General features: G+C 51.2%; 1 protein-coding gene across 2 annotated transcripts; it reads right to left on the bottom strand.

The window, feature by feature from the left end:
• Positions 1-430: 430 nt before the first annotated feature.
• On the bottom strand, positions 431-8793 carry TRIB1 (tribbles pseudokinase 1). 2 transcript variants are annotated; one of them, XM_057736910.1, is made up of 3 exons: positions 7585-8793; positions 5256-5548; positions 431-2783 (listed from the first exon to the last, which is right to left on the bottom strand). In XM_057736910.1, exons 1-3 carry the CDS (start codon positions 7942-7944, stop codon positions 2318-2320), a joined length of 1119 nt encoding a protein of 372 aa, XP_057592893.1. In that variant the 5' UTR covers positions 7945-8793; the 3' UTR covers positions 431-2317. The 2 variants fall into 2 exon arrangements, with proteins under 2 accessions (XP_057592893.1, XP_057592894.1); XM_057736911.1 differs by lacking the exon at positions 7585-8793 and adding an exon at positions 6694-6857.
• Between the last annotated feature and the right edge of the window lie 15959 nt (positions 8794-24752).

Below are 24752 nucleotides of genomic sequence, written 5' to 3'. Positions count from 1 at the left end.
TGTATGCAGACTTCTGAAATTACAACAATATTCTGCTGGATACACATGTATGTTTTTCTGAGGTGTCCACAGTTTCTGTCAAATTCTCAAGGGTTCCTGAACTAAAAAGGACCATAAGCCAGAGGGATTCTTACAACTCGAGACTTTACGTCTGCTCTTCTTTACATGTTTCTCGACTCTGAATGAAACCCGTCGCCCTCACCAGCCTGACTCACCAAATTGGTGTCACCCATCAAAATGAATTTGCCCACTTCAACAGAAATAGTGAATGGGCTCAGCTCTGTCAAAGGTCACACATAATCATCATCATCTGTTTACCTCTCCATCTCCCCCTCGAGATTCCAGGCCCTGAGGCCAGATTCATCCCCAGCGTGAAATTGCACCAAGCAACAGTGGATTGGACTCCAAAGAAAGTCACTGCACCTATTTACGAAACCAGATTTATTAAAATTTCTCTACAAGTCAGAAACAGCTGTTGCACATATATACACATGTACAGGAAGGATCTAGTGTTTCGAAGCCCCAGCCAGCCCAGAGTCTTTAGCCAGGTCATGTATCACAGATACAACATTCAAGCAACCACGAGAGCGTTAGTGCGACAGAGGCTTCTGTCCTCCCTCTTCTCCAAGTCCCATGATTCTGTCAAAGTAACATTGCCTATGATCATTCACATTTCACGTGGTCTTAGACACGCAGGTTATTCAGACAGACGCAGACAACAAAACAAGCATCAGCGCCAAAACAAAAAAATCGGACATATGTATAAAAGGTACAATATATGTACAAAGTACACAGTACGTGAGGTATACACGGTATTCTCACAACACATGTTAGTAGTTTGCCTAGGCGTAGCCCTTAAAGGTGACTGCCTGTTTTTGTGCCATTTCTCAAAATACAGTATGTTTGGTTTACCCGTTTAACCACCTGACTTCAGTACAGTCTGAGACATTTTCTGATATTTCATCTGTACTTGTTTTTTTTAATGCAAGTTGCAGTTTCTTTGTTAAGCTCTATCTTTTGTAGGTAGTGAGTTCCCATTTCTGGAAGCATTCAAACAGAGGCTGCAGTTCCACCTGTGAAAGAAGCTGGTGGGGGGGCGGGGCATGGATTTCTGCATTGGGAGGTGGCAGAGAAATGAAAGAAGTTGGACTAGATGACTTTTAAAGACCCTTCTGGGTTTAAAGATTTGGGGCTTGCTATTTCATTCCAGATACTGATGATACAGATGTATTAATAAACCACACCACATTTGAAATATTAACAACCTGTCATGCAAAACTGCAGACCATACCCATGGGGGTGGTTAAAGTATAATTCTAGAAGTTAGTCTGAGAACCGTCTAAGACTATCCAAAATTCACTTTCTCTGAAGAACAAAGATGTTTAACATTTGCTCTTGGGAGAGGCAGTGGAGAGTCTTCTTATCTTTCTCCTCCGAGACAAAATGCTCCACCCTGAGATGGTCTTGGGGAAAAAAGTAAAGGATAAATGCTAACATATTTGAGGGGAACCAAAAAAGGCTAATGGTTTCCAAGTGCTCAAATTCTTTTTAAAAGTCTCCAGTCTCTCTGTTTGAGCTCAGAGTTCTGAAGTAGCCAGGAGTTTGAATCTTTTGTGATACTTTTCCACAGTTAGCTGGTAAGTGCTTTTACACTGAAGGGGGGGAGGGGAGGGGCACTTCAAGGTCAGAAAGAAGGCATTAGTGCAAACGGGGTCTTGGCAGGAAATGGAAGAGAGATTCTGGATTCATGGTTGAGGCAGGCTCCTATGCCCCTGCAACAGTCTGCTCCAAAAAGATGAAGAAAGGGTGAGTGTTAAATCAAACCAGAAAAAACAACTTTCCGATCAGAGAAGCTGGGGTAGCTAAAGTCTGGCTACCAAAGACAAGTTCAAAGATGGCAGGTTTATTGGCCCAAATTATTTGTCACCCTGTTAAAAATATGGTTATTGCCCCAAATGCCACTGTGTGATTCATTTCCTCTCCCTTTAGAATGTTCATTTCACTTGATCACATGCTATAGGATGTCCCTATTTCTTGCCACCTATACAAGATGCGGAACCCCCAGATCTGACAAAGGGATAGTTGGCAAAGGTTCCTTAAGGGAAACATCTCTGCAGGGCAGCCAATCAGAGTACACACTGCCCACCTCCATAGTCACTCATCAGGACCGATAAGAGAGAGGGGGCGCCATGTTGAATTCAGCAGCAACAGTCTCTATGCCACCAAGTGTCGGGTTGGCCCCACGCCAAAAGGCCTGTCCATCTTTAGAAATGGAAATGCCATGTGTGAGAATTATGAGGTTTCTGAGGTTTGGGGATTAGCAGAAGAAGGAACTGATGTCACTGTCCTCCTGGTACTCTGGAACAATCTGGTCAGAAGTTCCTATTTCTGAGTCGACGTACCCAGGTTCCAAGACAGACTCGAACCAGGGATGGAGTAAGATCTCCGGAGCAGTGAGTCTCTCCGAAGGTTCCCGTCTGAGGAGGCTGCGAATGAGGCACCTGGCTTTGGGGGAAATGTGGTCAGGAATGCAGAACTGTCCACGTCGGATTTTGGAGAAAAGGGCACTGGGGTCTGAGTCATGGAAGGGGTAGCGTCCCACCAAAAGGGTGTAGAGCATGACGCCAAGGCTCCAAACGTCCGCTGCCTTTCCGGAGTAGGTCCCCGTGGTGTTGAGAATCTCGGGGCTCACGTAGGCTGGGCAGCCGTGTTTGTCTGACAAAGCATCATCTTCTCCCTTAATTATGTGTGTATCTTCTAGGCTTTCCAGTCTGAGCTGGGTTCTGTAGGAGAGAGGAAACAAGCCATTACTTCCAGATCTGCTGCTATGAAAAACAAGGCCTTCCCAATAATAGTGCCCACAAGTACTCATCGCAGAGGCCCAAGGAATGCCATTTACCCCTTCATCCAGTAAGCAGTGCCCTGCAACCACCCAGGAGGACTCACGATTTCACAAACCAATACAAACTGCAATAAACATTAGCAAAGTATTGAGAGAGCGCTTGGGGTGGAGGGTATGATGCAAAGCCCCAAATACTATTCATTATACTAGAGCTTATAAGAGATATCCTAACAGGGGTTACACAATTTACAAAGTTCACATAGCAGCAGTGGGAGCCTGTCTCAGGGGAATGCTGACATTTCTCCAAAAGCTATCAGGGAAGAGCAGTTTATCCTACTGCTTCAGGGAGAGCCTGAGCACCCTACAAGACGATCTTATCTCTTACACCACTGACTGCCAGGGCTACCTGAACCCACTGCTTGGCATTACAGAACATTACAGGACATGGAGCCCAAGGTCACTGTTATTGCACACAGGTCGTCGGCACTCCTGTTCACACTGATACATACACACAGAGGGAACTCTGTCCACCTAAGCCCGAGCCATGATGGCTGTGATGGGAAAAGTACAAGGAATGTTAATTACATTTATTGGGATGTTTAATCACAAAGAATGCTTAGCCTGGACAGAGAGGACAAAGAAAAGAAGCTGGTGGATTTGAAAGATGCTGGAGCCCTAAAACGCCCACGTACGTGTGTACATGCACACACACACACACACACACTCTAGGATGGTACATCAATACCTGAGCTCATTTACTCAGGTAAGGGTTTATCTATTCCAGTAACAACTAAAGTTTGAAACATCTTTACGCTCTCTGATGAAGCTGCGGGTGCCTCCTTGTTCAGATCCAGTCACTCAAACCTCTTGGCTCCCCAAAGCCCAGAGCCATGTGGGGAGCCTCCAATATCTGGGGGCCACTTATGCTCCTCCCAGCTTCTCTGAAACAGCCCTGTTTCAATAAGTCACTCCTTGCGAAGTTAGACACAAACATTTGGTACAGGCTACTGGGGTCAATTCCTTTTCCTCTCTAAGGTCTAGTTTTTTTTTTTTTTTTTTTTTCTTCCTGCCTTCCTGTTCCCTGGAGTGTAGTATACATGTGCTAACTTCGGTATGTCCTCAGCCTGACCTCCCCCATCGTTATGTAAAATACCCATTGGTTCTGTAAGCGGAAAATATGACTCAACCCACACTGTCTGCCTCTGATTGGCTGCTGTAGTACTAAAACCCTGCACCTGTGCTGGTTACACGACTAGCGTCAGCCTGCCATTGCTTAACCCTCGGGTTGCCAAACTCCATGCACATGACATTTGCCTGTGCAATGGTGGATTTCAAAAGTAAGCAAGGAGGTGTGTAAGGCATGTTTCAGAAAATACATCACCATATCAAAGGAGTGTGTTCCAGGAATTGGAAACTTCTTCATTGCCAACACTTTGCTTTTCTTTGCTAATCAGTATGTTCCAATAACTCTTGCAAGGTCAGACACAAAGCCATGCTTTCTGGCAAAAAAAGTACCCTGTACTTTTTCATAGGATCTGGAGTTAAGGGTGAAAAAGGCACAGGTCGGGTGAGCCCTGCATGAAGAGCTACAACAAAGTAACACACACCCACCTCTGCAATTCTTCAATGGTATTGCTTTTCATCTTTCCACAAGGGATGTGGCCCACCTCTTAAAATAAGGTAGGGTTTATCTCCTGCGGCTTTCTGAATTCTCTTGTCCGAAACCTCAACTCTGAATCTTAATGTCTCATTATTGTCTTATCGGACTCATCTTGTTCTTTATGAGGTAAGCCATGATCTATATTTAGCAACCAATTCCAGCCAGCTCCCATTTCTTATTCAATGTGGCTATTTTCTGAAGATGTATCCAAACAAGATGTCTAAAAAGTCACCAGAGAATGTAGAGAAAATATTGAGGGCCAAGCCTTACACAGAATAGGAGTGTGGTGCAAAGGAAAGGCATAGGTTTCTGCAAATACCACAGTCTGACCAGCTCTGTGATACTTACTAGGTACAAAAAAAAAAAAAAAACCCTCGATATAAACAAGGATTTGAAGACGTCCTCTAGGAATTGATACTGTGAAGGCCAGGGTGACATTTGTACCCCAGAAGAACTGACCTTTCTGACAACAATGGGGAATAGTAAACCTGATCCCGGGGTAGAAGTGGGGAGGGCATCCTGTCCTCGTGTGACATCCCACAGATGCACCAAGGTGTCCCCAGGCCACATCCACAAGGGTGCAGAATAACCAACTTTGGCCTTGGCTCCCCTGGAGAGAGGATTTCTAAAGACTAACTCTGTGACAACTGAGCCCTTGGTGTTGTTCTGAACCAACACACTGCACATAACTGCTCAACCTGCACCCTCATTTTGGCTCCAAAAGGCACAGGAGGGGCTGTGGAGGACGCTCACCTCTCCTCTGTAGAGAAGACAAATTTCCTAAGCTTCAGGTCCCCTAGTACGATGGCCGACTGGTGGCAGTGGGCCACAGCAGAGACGATCTGCTTGAAGAGCCGGGCGGCCTCCTCTTCCCGCAGCCTCTTCCGGCTGCGCACGTAGGAGTGCATGTCCCCAAAGTCCCTCTCAAAGAAGACATAGGCCTTGGTTTCCCCAAGGATCACTTCCACAATGCCGGTGATGTTCCTATGTGAGGGCAGCTGGATGTAAGGCCGGATTTTGTCCTGGTAGTGTTTAATGGGAAACACCTGCAGAGAGAAGGGGACTCACTTAGGAGGCTAGAAAAGCAGAGGCTGCCTCCCAGATCCTGGACTGGGCTGCAGTTTTCAATCGTTGGGCTTTGGGTGAAAGTAAGTCTCCACTCATTTCCCTCCCCCACCCACCCACACCACCTGTGAGCTCTGCAACCCCACTTTATGCAGCCCAGGCTACTCCTAACACCCAAAAGCAGTAGCATCTAGGGCTCTGGGCTAGCAAATATCTAAAGAGCTACCATATGGAAGGTTTGAAAGAAATCTTCTATGTACGGCCTTCTACAAAGCCACCAGCTTCAGAGAGCTAAGATCCCAAGTCCCCATCCTCTGTGGCCCTTCCTCATTGGCAGGTAATGCTGTGCACAGTAGCTGATAGAGGTCCCTCTGGGATCTCCAGGAGCAGTCCCTGGAAATGCATGACCTCCTGTTGACCAGAGAGAGCACAGAATGTGGTGACTGCACCTCCAAGTGGAAGCAGGGACTGGAGAACATGCAGTTGTCATTACTCAGAAGGAAGAGATGACTCCGAGAACAACACTGTCGACACAGTCCTAAGCAACCTGCCTAGGCTGACTCAGGTACAAGCAGCCTTGAGTTAAAATTTCCACAGGAGGGATACAGGATCCTCTCTGGGTGTTTTTTCATTTGTTTATTAATGTCCCCACCACCACCACCAACTCCCACCTTCACCCAGGACATGAGTAGCATCTCCTCTAAGAAGCTGGCCGGTCTCTTTAAGGGCCTTTTGTTTAATCCAGTTACTCATATCCTAGACTCAACTGGAAACGGTGACACACGGGCTGTCACCATCTGGATTCAGCTATTATCTGCTCGGAGGAACTGGAAGGGGTTGCACAATGACCAGACCCACCCCACCTCGGAGGCCTGGCTGCTCTGGCACCAGCTCGAAAAAAATCTCTCCGCTGCCCCCCTCCTCCCATCCCAGCCACACTCATATTCTTCCCAAAACAGCTCTTAACCCCAGCGACCCAGAAGAAAAGATTTTTTCCCCCTTTAAACCGGGTTTGATCATACATTTGAAGTTTCATTCGGGTTGGACAGTAGGTGGCAGCAGCGAGCCCAGGGAAGGGGAGGTGGGGGAGTCAGGTGAGTTGCGGAAAACCCAGGAGCGACTTAACTGAGGGGTGACCCTTTGGGGTGAAAAGGAGCAGCCCAGAGGGTTTTCAGTGATGTGTGAGGCCGGGGTGTCCAACTCGCAAAGGGTGGATGGGCTGTGGGAATGATCAGCGTCTATGGGCGCAGTAGGAGGCCGCGGAATATGCTGTTTCCAGGAGTACTATCTCCTCCTGGATGGAATCCCTTATGTTCAAAGGAAAATCGCTGGCCGGAAAATCAAGACATGAATGGAAGCGAGGGTTCCTAGCCGCTGTGGGCGTTCCAACATTTCTCTTCGGGCCAAATCCCCCCGCCCCGGCTGGAAGACCCCCTCAGAGTGCTCTCTGAGGAGGACAGGGTTCCGGTTCCAGCGCGGGTTCCAGCCTGAATCCCCGAAACCCAAGCCCGACACTGACTTCTCGCCCCCTTACCACCCACGACTGAGCCCGTGTGCCTCGCAGCCCCGGCAAGAGAGCTGCCAGCTGCCCCAAGCTCCAAAGAGGCACCCACTACAGGGCGTCCTTCCAGATCGAGGGGCGGGGGGGCGCGAGGAGCGTGAGAAAAGGGGAATGGCATGGCCCTGGAATCCATTTCAATTCCACAACTCAAACGGAAAGCCACGACTAAACTGGGCGCTAAGGAAATAATATAGACATAAAGCAACTGAGCACCACTCTTCCTCTTGACCACCAAGCCCCCACTATACCACTCCATCCGAACCCCGCAGTCCCCAGTAGGGAGACCCTGGTCAAATGCTGCCTTAGCGGGCTCAGACCCACTAATCCGCCTTGCCCCAAACCCAAGCTCTGGGGGCCCCTTCGGCCCCCGGACGCCGGCGGGAAAGACCCCAGACACCTTCGCCTGCCACCGTGTCCCCTCACCCCGGGAGTCCCGGCCGCCCCCCGGGTGCCTACCTTGCAGCGCAGCTCGCGGCCGGTGTGGATGCACAGCGCCCGGGACACATGCTCGCGCTCGACCAGGGGCAGCAGCAGGTAGTCGGCGATGCGGCTGGGCCCCGGCGCGCTCCCGGAGCCGCCGCCAGCTCCCGGAGCGGCGGGCGGAGGCTGCGGGCTGCAGGGAGAGCCGGGGGGGCTGAGGTAGTCCGCGGGGCTAGAGCACTCGGAGAGACGTGGGCACTTGGCCGCCACGGCCGCCGCGTCGTCCGAGTCCAGCAGGCGTTTGGCCGGGGCGCCCCGGCCGGCCGGGAGCAGCAAGGCCGGAGCGCGGGGCTGCGAGACGCCGCTCATGGCAGAGCGCACGGGACCGACCCTCATCCCGTCCCGGGCCGGGGCGGCCCCGGCTTTGTACGTCCTCGGATCGGCGCGGGAAGGCGCAACGGGGTCGGCGCCAACGCCGCGACTTACTCCAGCCCGCCGGATGGAGTCTGCAGACGGAGCTTGGTTCTGCCCCCACGGGGGGCAAAGCTGGAGCGGTTCCCGGGCGCTCGCGGTACACGCGAGGACCACGCCGGCCGCGCGTCCGGGGCAAGGAGGCTGGCTCGGGTCCCCGGATCCCTGCGGGTACCGGCTCGGGGCGCCTCGCAGGGGGCGGCCGCCGCTATTGTTGTAGAGACTGCCGACAGTCGGGGAAGCAGAGGCGGCGGCGGCCTTGGAGGTCCGGAGCGGCGAGCACAGGATTCCGCAGGCTCGGCGGAGCCACGGAGCAAATGCACTTCCCAAAGCACCAAGTCTCGGAGCGAAAGCCGGAGCAACTTTTCCGCGGCGCTCGGGATCCTGCGCGCTCCTGGGCTGCCGGCGTGAGTGTGCGCGAGAGAGACGCGCTCGGAGAGAGTGACTGAGTGTGAGTGAGTGTGTGCGTCGCACCGATCCCGGCCAGTGCACTCCTTCTTCTCCTTTTCCTCCACCTCCTCCGCCTCCCGGTGACTCACGCTGTATACACACACACTCACAGGCCGGGCTGTGTAAACAGTTGGGAAGCCGGGTTGTGCAATGAGGTGGCTGCGACGACTCGGGCCCTGCCGCCGGGCGAGCAGTCACCGGAGCGGAGTGGGGGAGGACGCGGGGAGGGGAGGTGGCTCTGGGTCGGCGGGGGCGATGGGGGCGGCCCGAGGGCTGGGGATGCTCGGGGCAGAGCGCGCTCCGGCGCAGGTGGTGTGTCCCGAGCCCGCTGGGGCGCGCGCACACGCCCCCCCCCCACCCCCCCGCCCCACCAGGGCTGGTCTAGGCGGGAGGCTGCGCGCGCCCTCCCTCCAGCGGAGGGCTCAGCGCGAGAAGCCGGAGGAGGGGGAGGAGGAAAAGTTCCCGTGACGTCAGGGTCCCGGGGAAGTGGGAGGGCGGGGAGGGGCCGCGGGGGGCGAAGCGAGCGCTGATTGGTGCGCGCTCCCCATTCACACCGAGCACAATGGACTGCGGGCGCGCGCACCAGGGCTCTCGGCACCCGGCGCTCCCTTGCAGCCGCGGGCTGACGCCTTTTGCCCCGGGGATCCCCCCAACGCCCCGCGCCTTGGGACCTCCGGTTGGAGCCGTGGGCGTCGCCGAGGCCCGGCGGTAGCCGGAGGAAGGGAGGAGAGAGAGGGTGATGAATTCCAGAATCACTCATTCACCCCCACGCGGTAGTTCCGGGGAAGACCTATGCGTGGTAGGGGATGTGGCTTTTTTTTTTTCCTTTTCCTGCCCCCTCCCAGCTCTAATCCCCAGCGTCTGTTCGCTTCCACAAATAGAACCTTCTGTTGGATGAAATAAAAGCAAACACTGGGCCTTCTGCGCTGCCTCCACCTCCACGCCCCTCCCGCGCCTGCCGCCCGCCGGGATTGCACGGAAATAGCTTCTCCGGGCTCCCGGGCCGCCCCTTCGCGGTGACTCGCAGAAAGAGCTTCCTGAGCCGGGGCCGGTGGGAAACAAAGGATGTGGGGAGAGGGCGGAAGGGGGCCCACGTGGTCGTCGCTGCCCTCCCCTCCCTCCACACAGCAGGGTCTAGGGCCCCGGGGCCAGCCCGGTTCCGTGGTGGCCGGGTAGCGGAGTGTAAGTCGTCCTGGCCACCGACAGTGATACTGCCTACACCCGGGCATCCCTGCTAGGGCGTGTGCATGCAGTCGTGCAGCGTGGTTTGGGTGAGCGCGAAATGTGTGTCAGACCCTGCACAAAGCTCCATGAAAAAAAAAAAACAACCTAGAATCAGTCGTTTTTCTTTCTTTCGAGAACCAGGTCAATTTGGAGTCCCTGGATACCCAACATAGATAACTGTTATCAGGGAGTCCCTTCTGTGCTTCTGCTAAATACTTCATTTTCTAAAACCAGGTCGCGCTCCAAGGATAAATCCTTTTCCATATTAAATCTCCATTCATTCAACAAACACGAAGGAAGCATCTACTAAACTAGACGCTGGGGGTTAGAAGATGAAAATTAATAATAATAGCTAACATTAATTGAGGTCTGTAACGTGCCAGGCACTGTGTTTAGCACTTTACACACACTGCAGTTTCATAGCCACCGAGTGAGGTTATTTTTTGCCCCTTTTCACACAGAAGAAGCCTGCAAAGATTCAGTTACTTGCCGTAGTCAAATAGCTACTGAATGCGTTCAGGCTCTTAAGCATTTGTGGGAACTCAAAGGAGAGATTATAACTTGTAGAGAGAAAAGAGGAGTTAGGAAGGAATGCCTCTAGAAGGCGTTTGACCTGGGGGGATGTGTGGGTTTGTAAACTAGTTGTTGGAGGGGGGAGGGGGAGAAGGGGGGGAGAGGGGGCAGGTGAGGCAGGGATGTGGGAATGGTAGGGTTGGCTTAAAGACAGGGTGGCTGCAAGGGGGGAGCTAAACCTGCAGAAGTCACTGGGGAAAATGTGAAAAGCTCCAGTTCCTGCTGAGAAAGCTGCACTTAATCCTGTAACCAAGAGAGCGCCCACCAGAGGTTTTCCTTCTTTCAAGTTCATTTTGTGCTATTTATTTAAGATCCATTGAGCTACCAGCTGGCCATCAGCACTTGGATGGCAAACTCGGCGTGGGCCATTAGCATCTTGCTCCAAGGTGTGCACCTCCTTCACTGTCTCTTCTGAGAGAAAGGCATCACCACCACCCACCCCCGGGGCCAGAATCCCTGGCAGTCATTTCCCCTTGAATCTGCCTCTTCCCTCTCCCCCACCAGGTTGTCGCTGGATCCATCCTCAACCTGCTTGCTCTCAGAGCCATCCGCTGCCCTCCCCTCCCCTCCTCAGCTCCTTGAACCTGCCCCTTGCAGACTATTTCCCATGCTCCCTTGTCCACTGGCTTCCAGCCCACTTGGTCCAGAGGGAGGTCCTGGAGGGAGATGGGAAGGTGCTGCTTTGGGCACTGGTTGCACCTCTTCTGTGGCCTGGCCGCCACTAGCCAGCGCCTCTGTGTGGCTATTGCCACATGCTACCAGATCTCCCTACAGAACTGAAGAATTTATCCACCCCACCCTCCACCCCGGGGCTGCAGGCAGTGCTTTTGGGAGTTTTGGAAATTACCTTGACTGAGAAGGGCTACCTTGGCCCAAGTTCATGCTCCCTTCTCAGGAGGTCCACATCCAATGACAGGTGATTGTGAAGTATACAGGTCTGGCCTCCTTGCCCGAACTTGAGCCAACTCTGAAGGGCATCCCAGCTTCAGCCACCCATTAGGTTCAACTGAGTTCTTCCTTGAGATTGCCTCCAGTCCAGCTCTTCTCTCCACGGGGTCCTGTTCCTTCCCCACCCCCCTTTCAAAGGCATTCCCTAATAAACCTCCTGCATGCTAATCTCCATCTCTGAGTCAGCTTCCCGGGGGGCCCCAACCATGGCTCCCCCTCCCTCTTCATGGTCCTAGCTCTAGGCACTCTGGCTCCTGGGATCTAGTGACACCCCTTTCATCCCTCCTGCCCGAGGGTGGAAGCAGCTCGCTGGTGTTGCTAACCTCTGGGCTGTCCCCCATACCGTTTTGTTTTGTTCTATTTTTGTTTCTGCTCTTCCAATACCTTCATAACTAGTTTCCTGCTTTAAGTCTTTTCTACTGAACTTCCTGGCCTGAGTTCCATTTGCCTGACTGATACAAACCCTGTACCTTTCCCATGTCAATTCACTCCTCTCCACTCTCATGATCTTAGTTCAGGACCGTCTCCTGGCTTTCTGCAATAAGCTGCTAACTGGGTCACTCATTCATCCTTTCAACATACAAGAGCACCTACTCTGCCAGTGCACCTACCAGGTGCTGGAGATAAAAGAGTGCACAAAGCAAAATGTATCCTTGAGCTCCTTAATCCATTATGCACATAGCTATCAGAGTACTTTCAGGCCCTGGCCTAAAAACCTGGCAAGGACCTCTAGATGATAAAATCCAAACACCCTCTTTCCTGGCCCTACTTCCCTTTCCAGCTTCACCTTTCTTGTCTCCTCACCACACCCTACCTATGCCAGCTTCTGGTAGGGCCCTAAACACATCTTGTTAATTCACACCTCTGCATTTTTGCCTGTGTGGTTTCCTTACACTGGAATTCCCTCCCCTCCCCCTGCCAATCTGATGAACTCCTATTCATCCTTCAAAACCCCACCCAGATTTCCCCTGCACTGCAGTCAGATTTAAATTGTCCTGCCAAGTGCTGTTGAGGCCTCCATCTAGCTTTTTCTCATGGCACTGGCCACCCAGCTGTGTTCCAGAGGGCGGGGGCCATGTCTTATTCAGCCGTGTGTCTCCTAGTCCCCAGCCCAGTGTCTGTTATAAAGGAGAGGCTTACTTAGTGACAACCAAATAAATGTACTAAAGGGCATAGGGTCACCCACAGTGAGGGCCTGAGATGAGAGATAGGGATGGTGAACAGGCATTTGGGCTGAGACTGGGGACTAGAGAATAGGGCACAGATTTCAGATTTGAATGTTTAGCCCTGGCAGGCAACGGGATATGGAAAAAGAAAGGGCTGAAGCTTTGGGGGCCTCCAGCCTGGATGCCTGGGAGGACAGACATGTACCCTTGGCAGGGTCTGCAATCAGGTCAGCCAAGGGGACAAGTGAGCTAAAATTGTCCTGACTTCATTACTGGGGCTTTGCCTGCTGGCAAACTCTGGACTGAACTTACTTCAGACTTTTCAGATACTAATTTGAGGAAGCCAGTTGCTTTTTATAGGCCTCAGTTGTCTCACCTGTGAAATGGGCATAATAAAGGCCTGGTTTTTCCTCCCCTGCAAGCTTATTATGGGAACAAATAGCTACAAATATGTGAAAAGTCCTATGAGTTATCTACCCATACACAAATGTGATGATCAAATATGAGTATGCCTTGATTTTGAACTATGTTCATTTAATTCAACAAATATTCATTATTGGCTTGCCACATGCCAGAGTCTTAAAAGGCCTTTACCATGAAAATCCAAATTGACAAATACAAATATGTAAATAAATAAGATGTGAATTAGGCAGTAATTCTTCCTGTGTTAAAAGGGTTCTTTGCATTATAAAAGGGTCTACCACGTGATTCCATTAGCAAGCTCCTTTGACAAATTGATGATGTGGCTTGGTAAAAACATAGGAACCTTGAAAGCAAGAGTCATGTTTGATTGTGTGTGTGTGTGTGTGTGTGTGTGTGTGTGTGTCCGTGTCCCCTTTGTAGCTTCAGCACAATGCTGAGCTGATACCAGATGCTCACCGGATGACATGTTGAAATGGGGAAAAGATTGATTTACCTCCAACGTCTCAGGAAAGCACATATTACATAATGTGGGGAAACCTGTATTGATTTTTTTTGGACAAAGTTGGGCTACTGATGAGCTCAGGCTTGATTCATTTCCATTCATGCCCAGGTAGGCGCCTGGCAGCACCATTAGGAAGGTTCTGAGCGTCCTACCCATTCTAAAACGCAGGGAAATTCTCAGAAGGACCAGGGCCCCCAGATGCCACCTTCCTGCTTCACTGTATGCAAGGCTTCGCAGCCACACACAGCATGCATTATGCTCCAACTCCAAATTCTAAACCAGTAAACACACCAAAAAAATTGGGGACGTATTTAAGAAAAACAATATTAGTGGGGCTTCCTAGGTGGCGCAGTGGTTAAGAATCCGTCTGCCAATGTAGAAGTCACGGGTTCGATCCCAGCTCCAGGACGATCCCACATGCCGCGGAGCAACTAAGCCCGTGTGCCCAAAAAAAAAAAAAAAAAAAACAATATTAGTGTTTACGGTAAGGTTCCAAGAACTGGAAAAGAGATGAACATTTACTGAGTTCCTCCCATATGGTAGTACCTTGTCTATTCTCTTGTTTAACATTCAAAAGTATCTCATAAGCTAGTTATTAGCACCATCTTACAGATTCACAAGAAGGCTCAGAGAAGTTGATTAGCTTGTCTAAGATCACACAGCTGGAAGGTGGCCAGTTGGAATGGGAACCGTGATCCAGCTGACCTCAAGCCTGGCTCTTTCTGCTTTATATGCCACCCAATCTCCCAATGAACAGACAGTTTATCCAAATATGTCTCCTCCTTTTTTTTTTTTAGTTCAGTAAAAATCTTTATCTTTTAAGAACTTACCCTTCCCCCACCATTCATATACACACACATACTCAGATAGAAAATTAACATTCGTGACAGAGCCTCAAATCTGACTTTACCTGATGATTTCATGTTACTTTTTTTTTTAATTTTCATTTTTTTAATTGTTAATTTTAAGAGTACAGGAAGGTTTGCATCCTGGCAGGCCTCCCCCTAACATCTGTGGGGGCCTGGACAGAAGTGAAAATGAGAGTCTGTGACCTGATGCCCCCTCTGTCCCCCGACCCCAGCTCCTGCCCTCCCCCGTAGGGTCTCCAGGGCACGCCATAGCTGCGCCAACACCCACATACATGGCGCTGCCCTTGGTCCTTCCTTCCTTGACCGCCCACAGTCCTAGAGGTGCACACAGCAGGTCAGATTGGGAAAACAGACCCAGGAAAGAGACTCTTGAACCCTAGAAGCAGGTTCTGGGAATTGGGGCAGAGGATTCCGCAGTCCTCGTTACCTGGAATGTGGTCTAAGCCAGCAGGTGCAGGCTCTATGTAGGCACACCCCCCCGGCCATGTGGGGACAGATGCAGTGGGTGGAGGGCCAGGGCAGGGCTGGATCTCCCAGGTCTAAGAGAGAGGCACTGGTCCCCATGATGGATTCCTGGGAGCTCCACCAAGACCTTCTCTCCCGTCTCCTCACAAGCTCATTGCTGCCTCTTGCCTTCTTCCGGTGACCTGATCTGTAATTAACATAATCCCTGCCCTTTAGGAATGAGCCTTAGTGGAAAAGGCAGAATAAACAGAAATGGGAACAAATGACTGCAGTCTAGTGCCTAGAAGGGAGAGAGTTATTTGGCAGGGAGAGGAAGGAAGGATCAGGTTAGAGTTCACGGAAGAGGTGGCCTTTGGAAGACCACGGACAATCTGCTACTTGTCTCCATGGGTGGCCTGTCCAGGGTTTACCTGCTCTGGTCAGGGTGGCTGCACTAGGAGCTTCTCCGGGACGGAGGCTGGGAGTCCCCTGGATCCAGGGGCAAGCGTAGCTCCGCAGCCGCTGTGGATGAAAGGCTGAAACACCCCTCGCTTTCTTCAGAGTGACGTGCTGCACCGTTCATCTGTGAGTTGTGCCTGTCCACTGGCTCTTGGTTCATTTTTGCTTTAATTCTTCCAGCACGTGGACAACGGCTAACCCTCTCTATCACTTGGCTGGGGAATCACCTCTCTCCCCCTGGGCCAGCCCTTAACCACTGACCTGGCGGGTCACTTGCCCTCACCAAGATCACCTGCAGCCTGGGAAGGGATTGGGGGACAGACAGAAGATAGCATGCTGTGCTCATACATGTGAAAACACTTTGTCAACTGTTCGGCTTTGTGCACACGTAAGGCACTCATTGTATTGCCTTGGAAAGGGCACAGGTCTTCATGTCAAAAAAGACCTGCGTTCAGGGCCTGGCTCTGCGATTAGCTCACAGTGTGAATTTGGACGGGTCACTGCCCCAGTTCAGGCCTCACTTTTTCTCTTTGTTCGCATGGATGTTAAATGGGTGGTTCTCAGGCTGGGTTCCATGGAACCCTGGGCTTCGTGGTGGTGCCTTAAGAAGAGAGCGGGAAGTTGATATGGGATTCTGGGCTGCCTATTCCAATTTCCATCAGATGGTCTACGTCACGTTTCTTCTGTAAGCGTGTGTTTGAGAAAAGGCTTCCACTGCTTTGGAGAAAAAGAGTTTGAAAACCACTGGCCTTGGGACCTCTGAGGCCCCATCTCTGCCACTGATGCTTTTATTTAATGCCAAGCATTACAAACAGGAGCCCACAGACCCAGCCTGCAGCCATGTTTTGTGGGTCACTGCAATGAGGATGCCCTGTCTAGTTGACCAGAGTCCCCACTGCTCCTTACTGTGTAACAGTTGCCCCCCTCACATTTACATTAGTAGCCTGGCCCCTAGAGCTCTTTGAGTTTACTTCCTTGGAAGTGCTCCCTGAGATCCTCTCTTCCCAAGAAATGCTCCAGATGGCAAAAAAGAGAGGAGTCCACAGCCCGGAAACAGATGTTCCCCAAACCAGAGGGCATGGGATGGTCTGCGGATAAGGGGTGCCCCTCTTTCCTCCTGTCTGCCCAGCCCAGAAGACCACTGTGATAGTTATAAAATCATAGCTGCAACTTCCTTGCCACTTTTTTCATTGAAAGGCAGAGTCTCTTGAACCTGGACAGTCTTAGGACTGTTCTGACATCAGGTACAATGAAAGTGCTGCTCTGAGCCTTCCAAGGTTGGGTTATAAAAGGCCATGCAGCTTCTGCCTTGTTCTGCAGGACAGTTACAGTTGGAATCCTGTGTGGCTAGATAAGAAGTCCATCTACCCTGAGAACCCTGAGAACCTGTGGAGGCCACAGGTAGACCCTCCAGGTGAAAAACCCAGCTGAGCCTGTCCTGCAGCTGTGCCAGCCCAGGCGCTAGACAGGTGAGTAAGGAAGCCATATTGAGGGAGAATCCTCCAGCCTCAGCCACCTGCTTCTTCCCAGCCAAGGCCCCAGACATCCCGGTGCAGAGAAGAGCCATCCTCACCTTGCCCTTTCTGAATTCCTGACTCACAGAATCATATACCGTGTAAGTTTTTTTAATATATAAATTTATTTATTTATTTATTTATTTATTGGCTGTGTTGGGTCTTCGTTGCTGCTTGTGGGCTTTCTCTAGTTGTGGCAAGCGGGGGCTACTCTTCATTGTGGTGCACGGGCTCCTCATTGCGGTGGCTTCTCTTGTTGCAGAGTACGGGCTCTAGGTGCGTGGGCTTCAGTAGTTGTGGCACATGTGCTCAATAGTTGTGGCGCACGGGCTTAGTTGCTCCACAGCATGTGGGATCTTCCTGGAGCAGGGATCGAACCCGTGTCCCCTGCATTGGCAGGCAGATTCTTAACGACTGTGCCACCTAGGAAGTCCCCCCCACCCTTAAGTTTTATGGTGGTTTGTTACATAGCAATGGAGGACATTCCAAAACTGTTCTGGGTAAATTAGGAGGTCTGACAGGCAGGGCCTCACCATCCCATTGGACACCTTTAGATGCTGATTAGAAAAAGGAGTTTCAATCTCTGGATGGGAACCACCCCGCACCTGGCAGAGGGCATGGCCAGCAGAGTGCAGGCTGGATATCACAACCAGGTGGCCCTGCTGCCCAGAGACACTCTCTTCTCTTCTGCTGGGATCAGCATGATCTGAGCTGACAGGAAGGAAGGCATTTTCTCAAAACTCAGGTAATTGCCCCCTCATCTCCTTGAGCATCTCCCAGGATTTGGGGAGGCCCCTGTGCTCAGGCCTTGCTAGCTGTGCCTCACTGTGAGTCATCTCGACATATGAAGCATTCATCACACACACACACACACACACGCACACACGCGCGCACACACACATCCTACAGGCTGCTTTTTCCCTTCTCTCATTAAAAAAAAAAAAAAACCTCCACCCTACCGTGATCTGATCTGAGATCTTCAGGCTATTTTGAAGTAATTCATCTTGCTTCTTCAAACATACCATTTTCCCTCACTCAGCTTGAACGAGGCCCTGGTGGAAGCCAGCCAAGCCCATCTCCCTTCATTCTCAAAGGAAGCCCGGCCCCGTGTACAGGACTGTTTGGTTTCTGGGATTTCCATTAAAAAAAAAAAAAAAAAAAACTCGAGGCCTGCGGCTCTTGTGCAGTGTTCCTGAGGAAAGCTACAGGTGAGAACTGAAGGGTGAAAGGGTCTGGGGGCAGATCACGCTGGGTCACGGGAATTGTATGGGGTGGGAGGGCCATCTCAGCAGTGTGGCAGAGAGGCCGGCAGCTCCCCGCCATGGCTCTGGCCTCCCAGCTCCCAGGGTGGAGGTCTCCTCCCCTTTGGTCTAACTGGCAGCTGCAGGTGCAGTAGGGGCAGCTGCAAAGGGGTTTGCAGACTCTATCACTCACCGGGTGCAAGCCTGGTAGACAAAAGTCTGGCTTTCTGTGGAAGATTGCAGAGGGACAGTCATCCGCATAGCCTGTGGGTTCAGGCAACCTCCTTCCCTGGGAAACTGTCCGGTCAAAGATGATTTGCCTTTATTGCGGAAGGAGATCCACCTCTCCTGAACACCCACTCTATGTGCTTTGCATATGTTATGTCATTTATCCTCACAACAGCCCTATAGATTGATATGATCATCTTCACCTGTCAGTTGAGGAAAGAGAGGCCCAGAGAGGCTAAGTAACTTGCCTAAAGTCACACAGCTAGAAAGATTGGGAGCCAGGGTTCAAACCCAAGGTTGGACCATTTTCAGGCACTTGTCCTTCCTTTGTTCCTGGGCTCCATTTTTTGATTTCTCTCTCTCTTCTCTCTCACTCTCCTTCCCTCCATCAAACTCTCTCTCTCTCTTTCTCCACTTCTCCTGAGGAAACCATAAAGTAAGTGCCTCTGCTTAACCTATGGGGTGAGACTACACATGGCTTCCCCTGTGGGTTTGAGGGAGGGCTTACCTAGTGCATTAAAACACAATTCAACTTATCAAAACTTGCTTTAAGAACTTGGAGAATGTTCCTGTTTTGTATATTAGGGTGAACCTGGACTGGGGCTCGGGAAGGGATCTTTGTCCTTGGCCAGAGTCTGTCTTCATTGGGCCCATACTTACTGAGCATTTCCTGTGCACCAGGCATCATGTTAGACACCAGTAGTGGAGCACAGCCCTGTCCTCCATGAGCTCCCAGAGGAATGGGGAGGAAGGCAGCAGCACGGAGCTCTGTGGTCTGAGCAGAATGAAATAGATGCTAGAATAGGACACACAGGCAGGAGAGGTCAGTTCTGCCACATGGCTCCTCATGCACTAGGCTCTGGAACCTGACATTGTCCTTGTACAGTTTGGATGCACATCAGAGGCAGATTCACTTGAACCAGGTTCCGGGAACTTGATACACAGTGAGAACTACATTGATAAAGGCAGGCATCCGGCAGAGCAGGATGTACGCATCAGCAGATCAGTGGAAACATTCCCTTTGCCTGGACAAGCCATCTACAGGAAACCACATTATCGGAAAGTTACTTGTACAAATGGAATCCACAAAGGGGACTTGGCGGATATTAAGAAGTCTATTTCAGCCGGGGTAGCTTGAAGGCATCTCTGACCCTAAAGGGAAAGTCTTCGTTAGGAAACACTTGCCATCAAGTTTGCTCTGGCAAAACTCTCTCCACGCTTAGAATAAAGATGATGTATTAGTTAACACAAAGCTCTACTGTTGTACCAAAGATAGCCAGGAAGACGCGGCATGAAGAACACAGAGACTGTTTCCCTCCCCCGTAATTTTCCAAGGTGACCATTCCTGATTGATAGATTTTTAAGGACCCAGGTTCCCTCCATGTTGGGACTCTAGCACATCATCCACATGGTCAAGGCTGGGTCTCAGTCACATCAGGTCCTCTCTGGCTGGAAGGGGAGGAGAAAGTGAAGGAGGCACACCCACTTTAGCCCTGCGCTCATATTCACCTTCTGTTGGTGAGAACTTGGTCATGTGGTCCCATCCAACTCAAAGGGAAGCTGGGAAATGACATGTGTCCTGCCATGAGCCCACGAAGATGGAGAGAGGAGGTGGAGGTGGACCGCTATCTCTGCTTCAAATGGCAGTTAGGGTGTTTTCAGGGGTAACCACAACCTTAACTTAAACCAGCTTAAACCCAAAGGATAACTCTGGGCCAACTCCAGGGTTGGCTAATTCACCGACTCAACCCTGGAGAGTTCCAGGCCCCACCCTCATTTTCGGCTCTAGCAGGCCTGGGTATCACATCCCAAAGTGACAGTTTTCAAAGGAAGAAGAGAGCATCTCTCCCCGTGCTCTCCCTTAGGAGAGCAGAGAGTTTCCCCAGAGACCCCTGCTCCATCCCCAGCAGACATCCTCTCTTATACCCTTGGCCTGAATTGAGCCATATGCCCATTCTGAACCAATTACTGCTGTTTAGGGCTGAACTGTGGTCCCTCACCCCATCCCCCCACCAATTCACATGCTGAAGTCCTTAATCCCCAGTACCTAAGACTGTGACCATATTTGGAGACGGGGCCTTAAAAGAGGTAATTAAGTGAAAATGAGGTCAGATGGGTGGGCCCTAATCCAATATGCCTGGTGCCCTTATAAGAAGAGAAGATGGGGCTTCCTAGGTGGCGCAGTGGTTGGGAGTCTGCCTGCCAATGCAGGGGACACAGGTTCGATCCCTCCTCTGGGAAGATCCCACATGCCACGGAGCAACTAAGCCCTAAGCCCGTGTGCCAAAAAAAACAAACAAACAAAAATAAATAAATAAATAAATAAGAAGAGAAGATGAAGGCTGATAACACGCATTCCAAGGGATGACCATGTGAGGACATGGGGAGCCATCTGCAGGCCAAGGAGAGAGGTCTCCAAACAAACCAAACTTGCCAACACCTTGATCTTGGGCTGTGAGCTCCAGAACAGTGAGAAAATAAGATTCCGTTGTTTAAGTCACCCCGTCTGTGGTGTTTCGTCATGGTAGCCCTCGCTAACTGGTACAGCTGGCAATCAGAATGGCTCAATCCAGTCCACTCCCAGGGTGCAGTCGGTGAAACACAGCTCATGGGAGAGGGTGGTCCAGGTTCTGGAGAAGGAAGCTGATGGGAGGGATGCTGGGCGATGGGGGGGTGATGCCTGTGACAGACGGCATGCCTGCCGTCCACCCCACGGATGCGGCTTGACCCCTGTCCTCGGACCAGCTTCCTTTCTGTGCACACCAGCCCCCTGCCATCTTTCTCCAAACACACATCAGAACAACTGTCTCATTAGATTTCTGCTTTCCCAACTACCATCACTCTTCAGTTCTCTTTCTAGAAGTTACTCCAGTTGACGTTGCTAGGAGTTTGGCAGGGGAGGAGGGGGTCCCCCAACTCTCCTCTCATACCTGTATGTTCTGCCCCCCGGTTTCCTGCACTGAAGGCCAATCTTACTTTAACTCTGATGACAACCTCATTTCCAAGTTGCTGGGGTACAGAGGAGTGCTGGTGAATGTTTAACAACCTGTTCAGTGCTGTAGTATTTGCTGATTTCCATGGTGTAAATGCTCCCCCGTGGCCCACTCTAAAGGACCCACACGGGCGTTCCATGGTGGTGCAGTGGTTAGGAATCCACCTGCCAATGCAGGGGACATGGGTTTGATCCCTGGCCCGGGAGGATTCCACGGGCCACAGAGCAACTAGGCCATTGTGCCACAAGTACTGAAGCCCGCGTGCTTAGAGCTTGTGCTCCGCAACAAGAGAAGCCCCTGCTCGCCACAACTAGAGAAAGCCCTCATGCAGCAACAAAGACACAACACAGCCAAAAAAAAAAAAAAAAATCTTTGAAGGACCCACATGAGGCCGCTGAGCACAGAACTGGGACGAGACATGCACAGCAGCAGCCTCAGCGCACCGGTGCCTAGGAAGACCTCCCGGTTGCCTTCAGGGATGACACGAAGGAAACCTCTGTCATCTAAGAGTCCAGTCCCTAATGATGTTTGTGGGAAAACAGTTCCTGGGACAGCAGAGGGTTAAAAATGTTTTATCAGCACCCCCCCACCCCAGCCCCGGGGAGGGGAACCTGCGAACAGAGGGCATGGGAAAATCCTGAGGGGGCCCGGTGCTGCATCCTGGAAGGGCCCCCTCCCTCGCTGTTCCCAGGCTGCGAGGATGAATGCCACCGTAGAGCATAAATAGAAGTAGGGCTCAGCCAGGCCCAGGCGGCCCAGAACTGTCACTACCCACCCCCGGGGACGGCCCCTCCCCCACTCACCTCTGCACAATCGCTTCCTCTGTTCCCCAGCTCCGCTCCCCTCAAGGTCCCATCCAAGCCGGACTCGTGATAAAGGCCACCATTGATGGCCACTTCCTCTGCGCCAGGCACTGGGCCGGGCCCTCCAGACCCATTTTCTCATTGAATTCATGCCACTGCCCCCACAGACTTGATGCGTATAGTTCCGTCCCCAAAAATGAGGTTCACGGAGGTCAGAGGAACGGTCTCAGGGTCATGGTGGCAGGGCCGAGGTGACTGAGACTGCGGGTTTCCCATGGTGCTTCTGGGGTCAAACGGGCCAGGCAGAGTCACAGAGTAATAACAACAATTGTGGCCAGTGCTTACTGAGGACTTAAAAAGTGAGGGTGCAAATACACATTGATCTCCCCGTGGGATCAGCGCGAATTATGTCTCCCATTCCGCAAACGAGGAACCCAAGGCTCAGAGAGAGGCTGCAGCTTGTCCTGTGTCGCAGCTGATCGGCGGCAGGGTGGGACTGCGGACTCGCTGGAGTGGGCCGGGGCAGGGGGCAGCTGCCCAGTCCAACCATGCCGCCAGCCCCACCCCCCAGACGGGCTCTGGCGTCCTGGTTCTCGTCATATCCCCTCAGCGGCCCAGCATTTTCCTGGGGGTGTTTGGGATAGATCCTAGGTCCAGCTGGTCCTGCCACAGGCACCATCTGGGTGGTGGGAGAGGAAACACCTATCCTTCCCCACTGAGGCCCCACCTCCGGTTGGCTGAGCCAGCACCTGGGTGGAGAAGAGGGTAGAATGGCGCTATTCAGAGAGCTTTCCTGATGCAATAACTGATTGCAAAACCCTTGCATCCCTGAACATTTTATGGAGGGTGGTAATTTCGCAGAGCAGCAGGAAACCCCAAACTCACCCGGCTGCCAGAACACTGCAGGTCAAACGCTAGTCCAAAAATACAGTTACCCCAGGCTGGGGCGTTAGGAAAACAACAAGAACACCACCACCAACCCCACAGTTGATCCAGTTCTTCCACACCCTAATCACATTTGATCAACAAAGTCCACTCACGTGGGTGCGGCAAACCCAAGTCTCAATTTGCAGCCAATAACATTGGTTTGCCCAAGGTCAACGGATGAAGAAAGGGCAGAAGTAAGGCTCAAATCTGACTTCCACTAGTTGGGGGTGATGGGTGATGCTGTCAGGAGAGTTCAGAGAGGCAGAGGTATCAGGGTGAGAACAAGTGCAGGAACCTTTAGCCAGACTGACCCAAGTGCAAATCTTGGCTCTGCAATATCAGGCAGGTCACTTAACCTCTCTGAGCCTTACTTTCCTTCTCTGCGGGTGAGAGAGGGGTGTGGTTAAGAGTTTGAGCTCTGGAGTCAGAATACCTGGATTTTTAATCCTGGCTGTGCCTGTGTGACCTTGGACAAGTCACTTCACCTCTCTGTGTTCATTTCCTTGTCTGTCAAATGAGAATTTTTAAACCCACCCACTGGCTCGCTGTGAGGATTTGCTTAGCTAATACCAATGAGGCTTTTAGCACAGGCCTGGGTTATGGTAAGCAGATAATGATTAACTATTATTATTATCTACGGAATGGAGAAGAAAAGATCTTTTGGAGATGAAAGGAGAAAGCACATTCCTGGTGTGTGTGTGTGTGTGTGTGTGTGTGTGTGTGGAAGGAAGTGCATAGGAGTTCTTCTCAGATGAAATGGGAACCTTCTAGAAAGGAGGAAGAAGCAGATGAAGGAGACCTGGGCTGGCCCTGGGTCGGCTTTGGGATGTTTCTTTCTGAAACAACCACCTGGCCTTCACCTGTGTGCTCCATCGACTCTTTGCTAAGAGTTAAGTGCTGCCTCTCTCCAGCCATCCTCCAGTCCCAGCAACAATTCCTTTGGGAGGACAACCTCAGGCTGGAAATCTTCCTGCCCAGAGTAGTGAAAGGGCCCACATGTAAAAACACACAGGCCTCCGAGTTTCGTAACTGCCCTGAGTCACCACTCTTCACAGAAGACACGGCCAAGGGACAAGCACTCCAAGTCTTATCAGTGAGGCTGAACCCAGGTGTCTTTCAGACATTCCTCTTTTGGGTTCTTTACAAGTTCTCTCCACTGGAAAGTGGTTCTCTGGATGTTTATGCTGATGGCAAGTCAAGGTTCAGAAGAATAAACAGAACACAACCCAGGTTTCAAATTTCCCCCATCAAACATCATTTCTGTCTTCTTAATTCTCAGCTATCCCTGACCCTTTCCTAACTGCTTCAGAGGCCTGGCAACTTGCCATGTATTAGTTAGACGTTCTTCAGTTTACAAGCAGCTGGAATTATAGTATTATATAAATAGGGGGTTATCTTCTCACATAAAAAGAAATTCAGAATGAACAAGGACTGTTGTTATTTTGGCAGCACAGTGATGTCAAAGCCATACACACCATGATTCTGTTGGTCTTTCTCTCAAGTTTCAAAATGGCTGCTGCAGCTCCAGATGTCACATCTACCCTCAAGCCTGAAATGGGAGGGAAGGGCACAAAATAGTGGCACTACTGGCATCGAATATTTTTGTATCAGTCATTTACTGTCGCTTAAAATACCACTGTAAAACTTAGTGGCTGAAAACAACAATTATTTATTAGCTCCTGTTTGAGGGTCAGAGTTTGGGCTGGGATCAGCTGGCAGTTCTTCTACTGGTCTGTTGAGTTCACTCATGTGACAGCAGTCAGTGATGGCTCAGTAGGGGCTATACTGTCCAAGATAGCCTAACTCAAATATCTGGTATTCGATGCTGGCTATTGGGGATGTGATGACAGAAGCAGAGGTCAGAGTGATACCGTTGCTGAAAGGGGACCACTACCCAAGGAATGCGGCTTGCCTTTACAAGCTGAAAAAGGCAAGGAGTGGATTCTTCCCTGAAACTTCCAGGAAGAAC

Source organism: Hippopotamus amphibius, chromosome 5, assembly GCF_030028045.1.
Source record: "Hippopotamus amphibius kiboko isolate mHipAmp2 chromosome 5, mHipAmp2.hap2, whole genome shotgun sequence".
NCBI classification, from domain to species: Eukaryota; Metazoa; Chordata; class Mammalia; order Artiodactyla; family Hippopotamidae; genus Hippopotamus; species Hippopotamus amphibius.
This window is presented reverse-complemented; position numbering and strand designations above follow the sequence as displayed.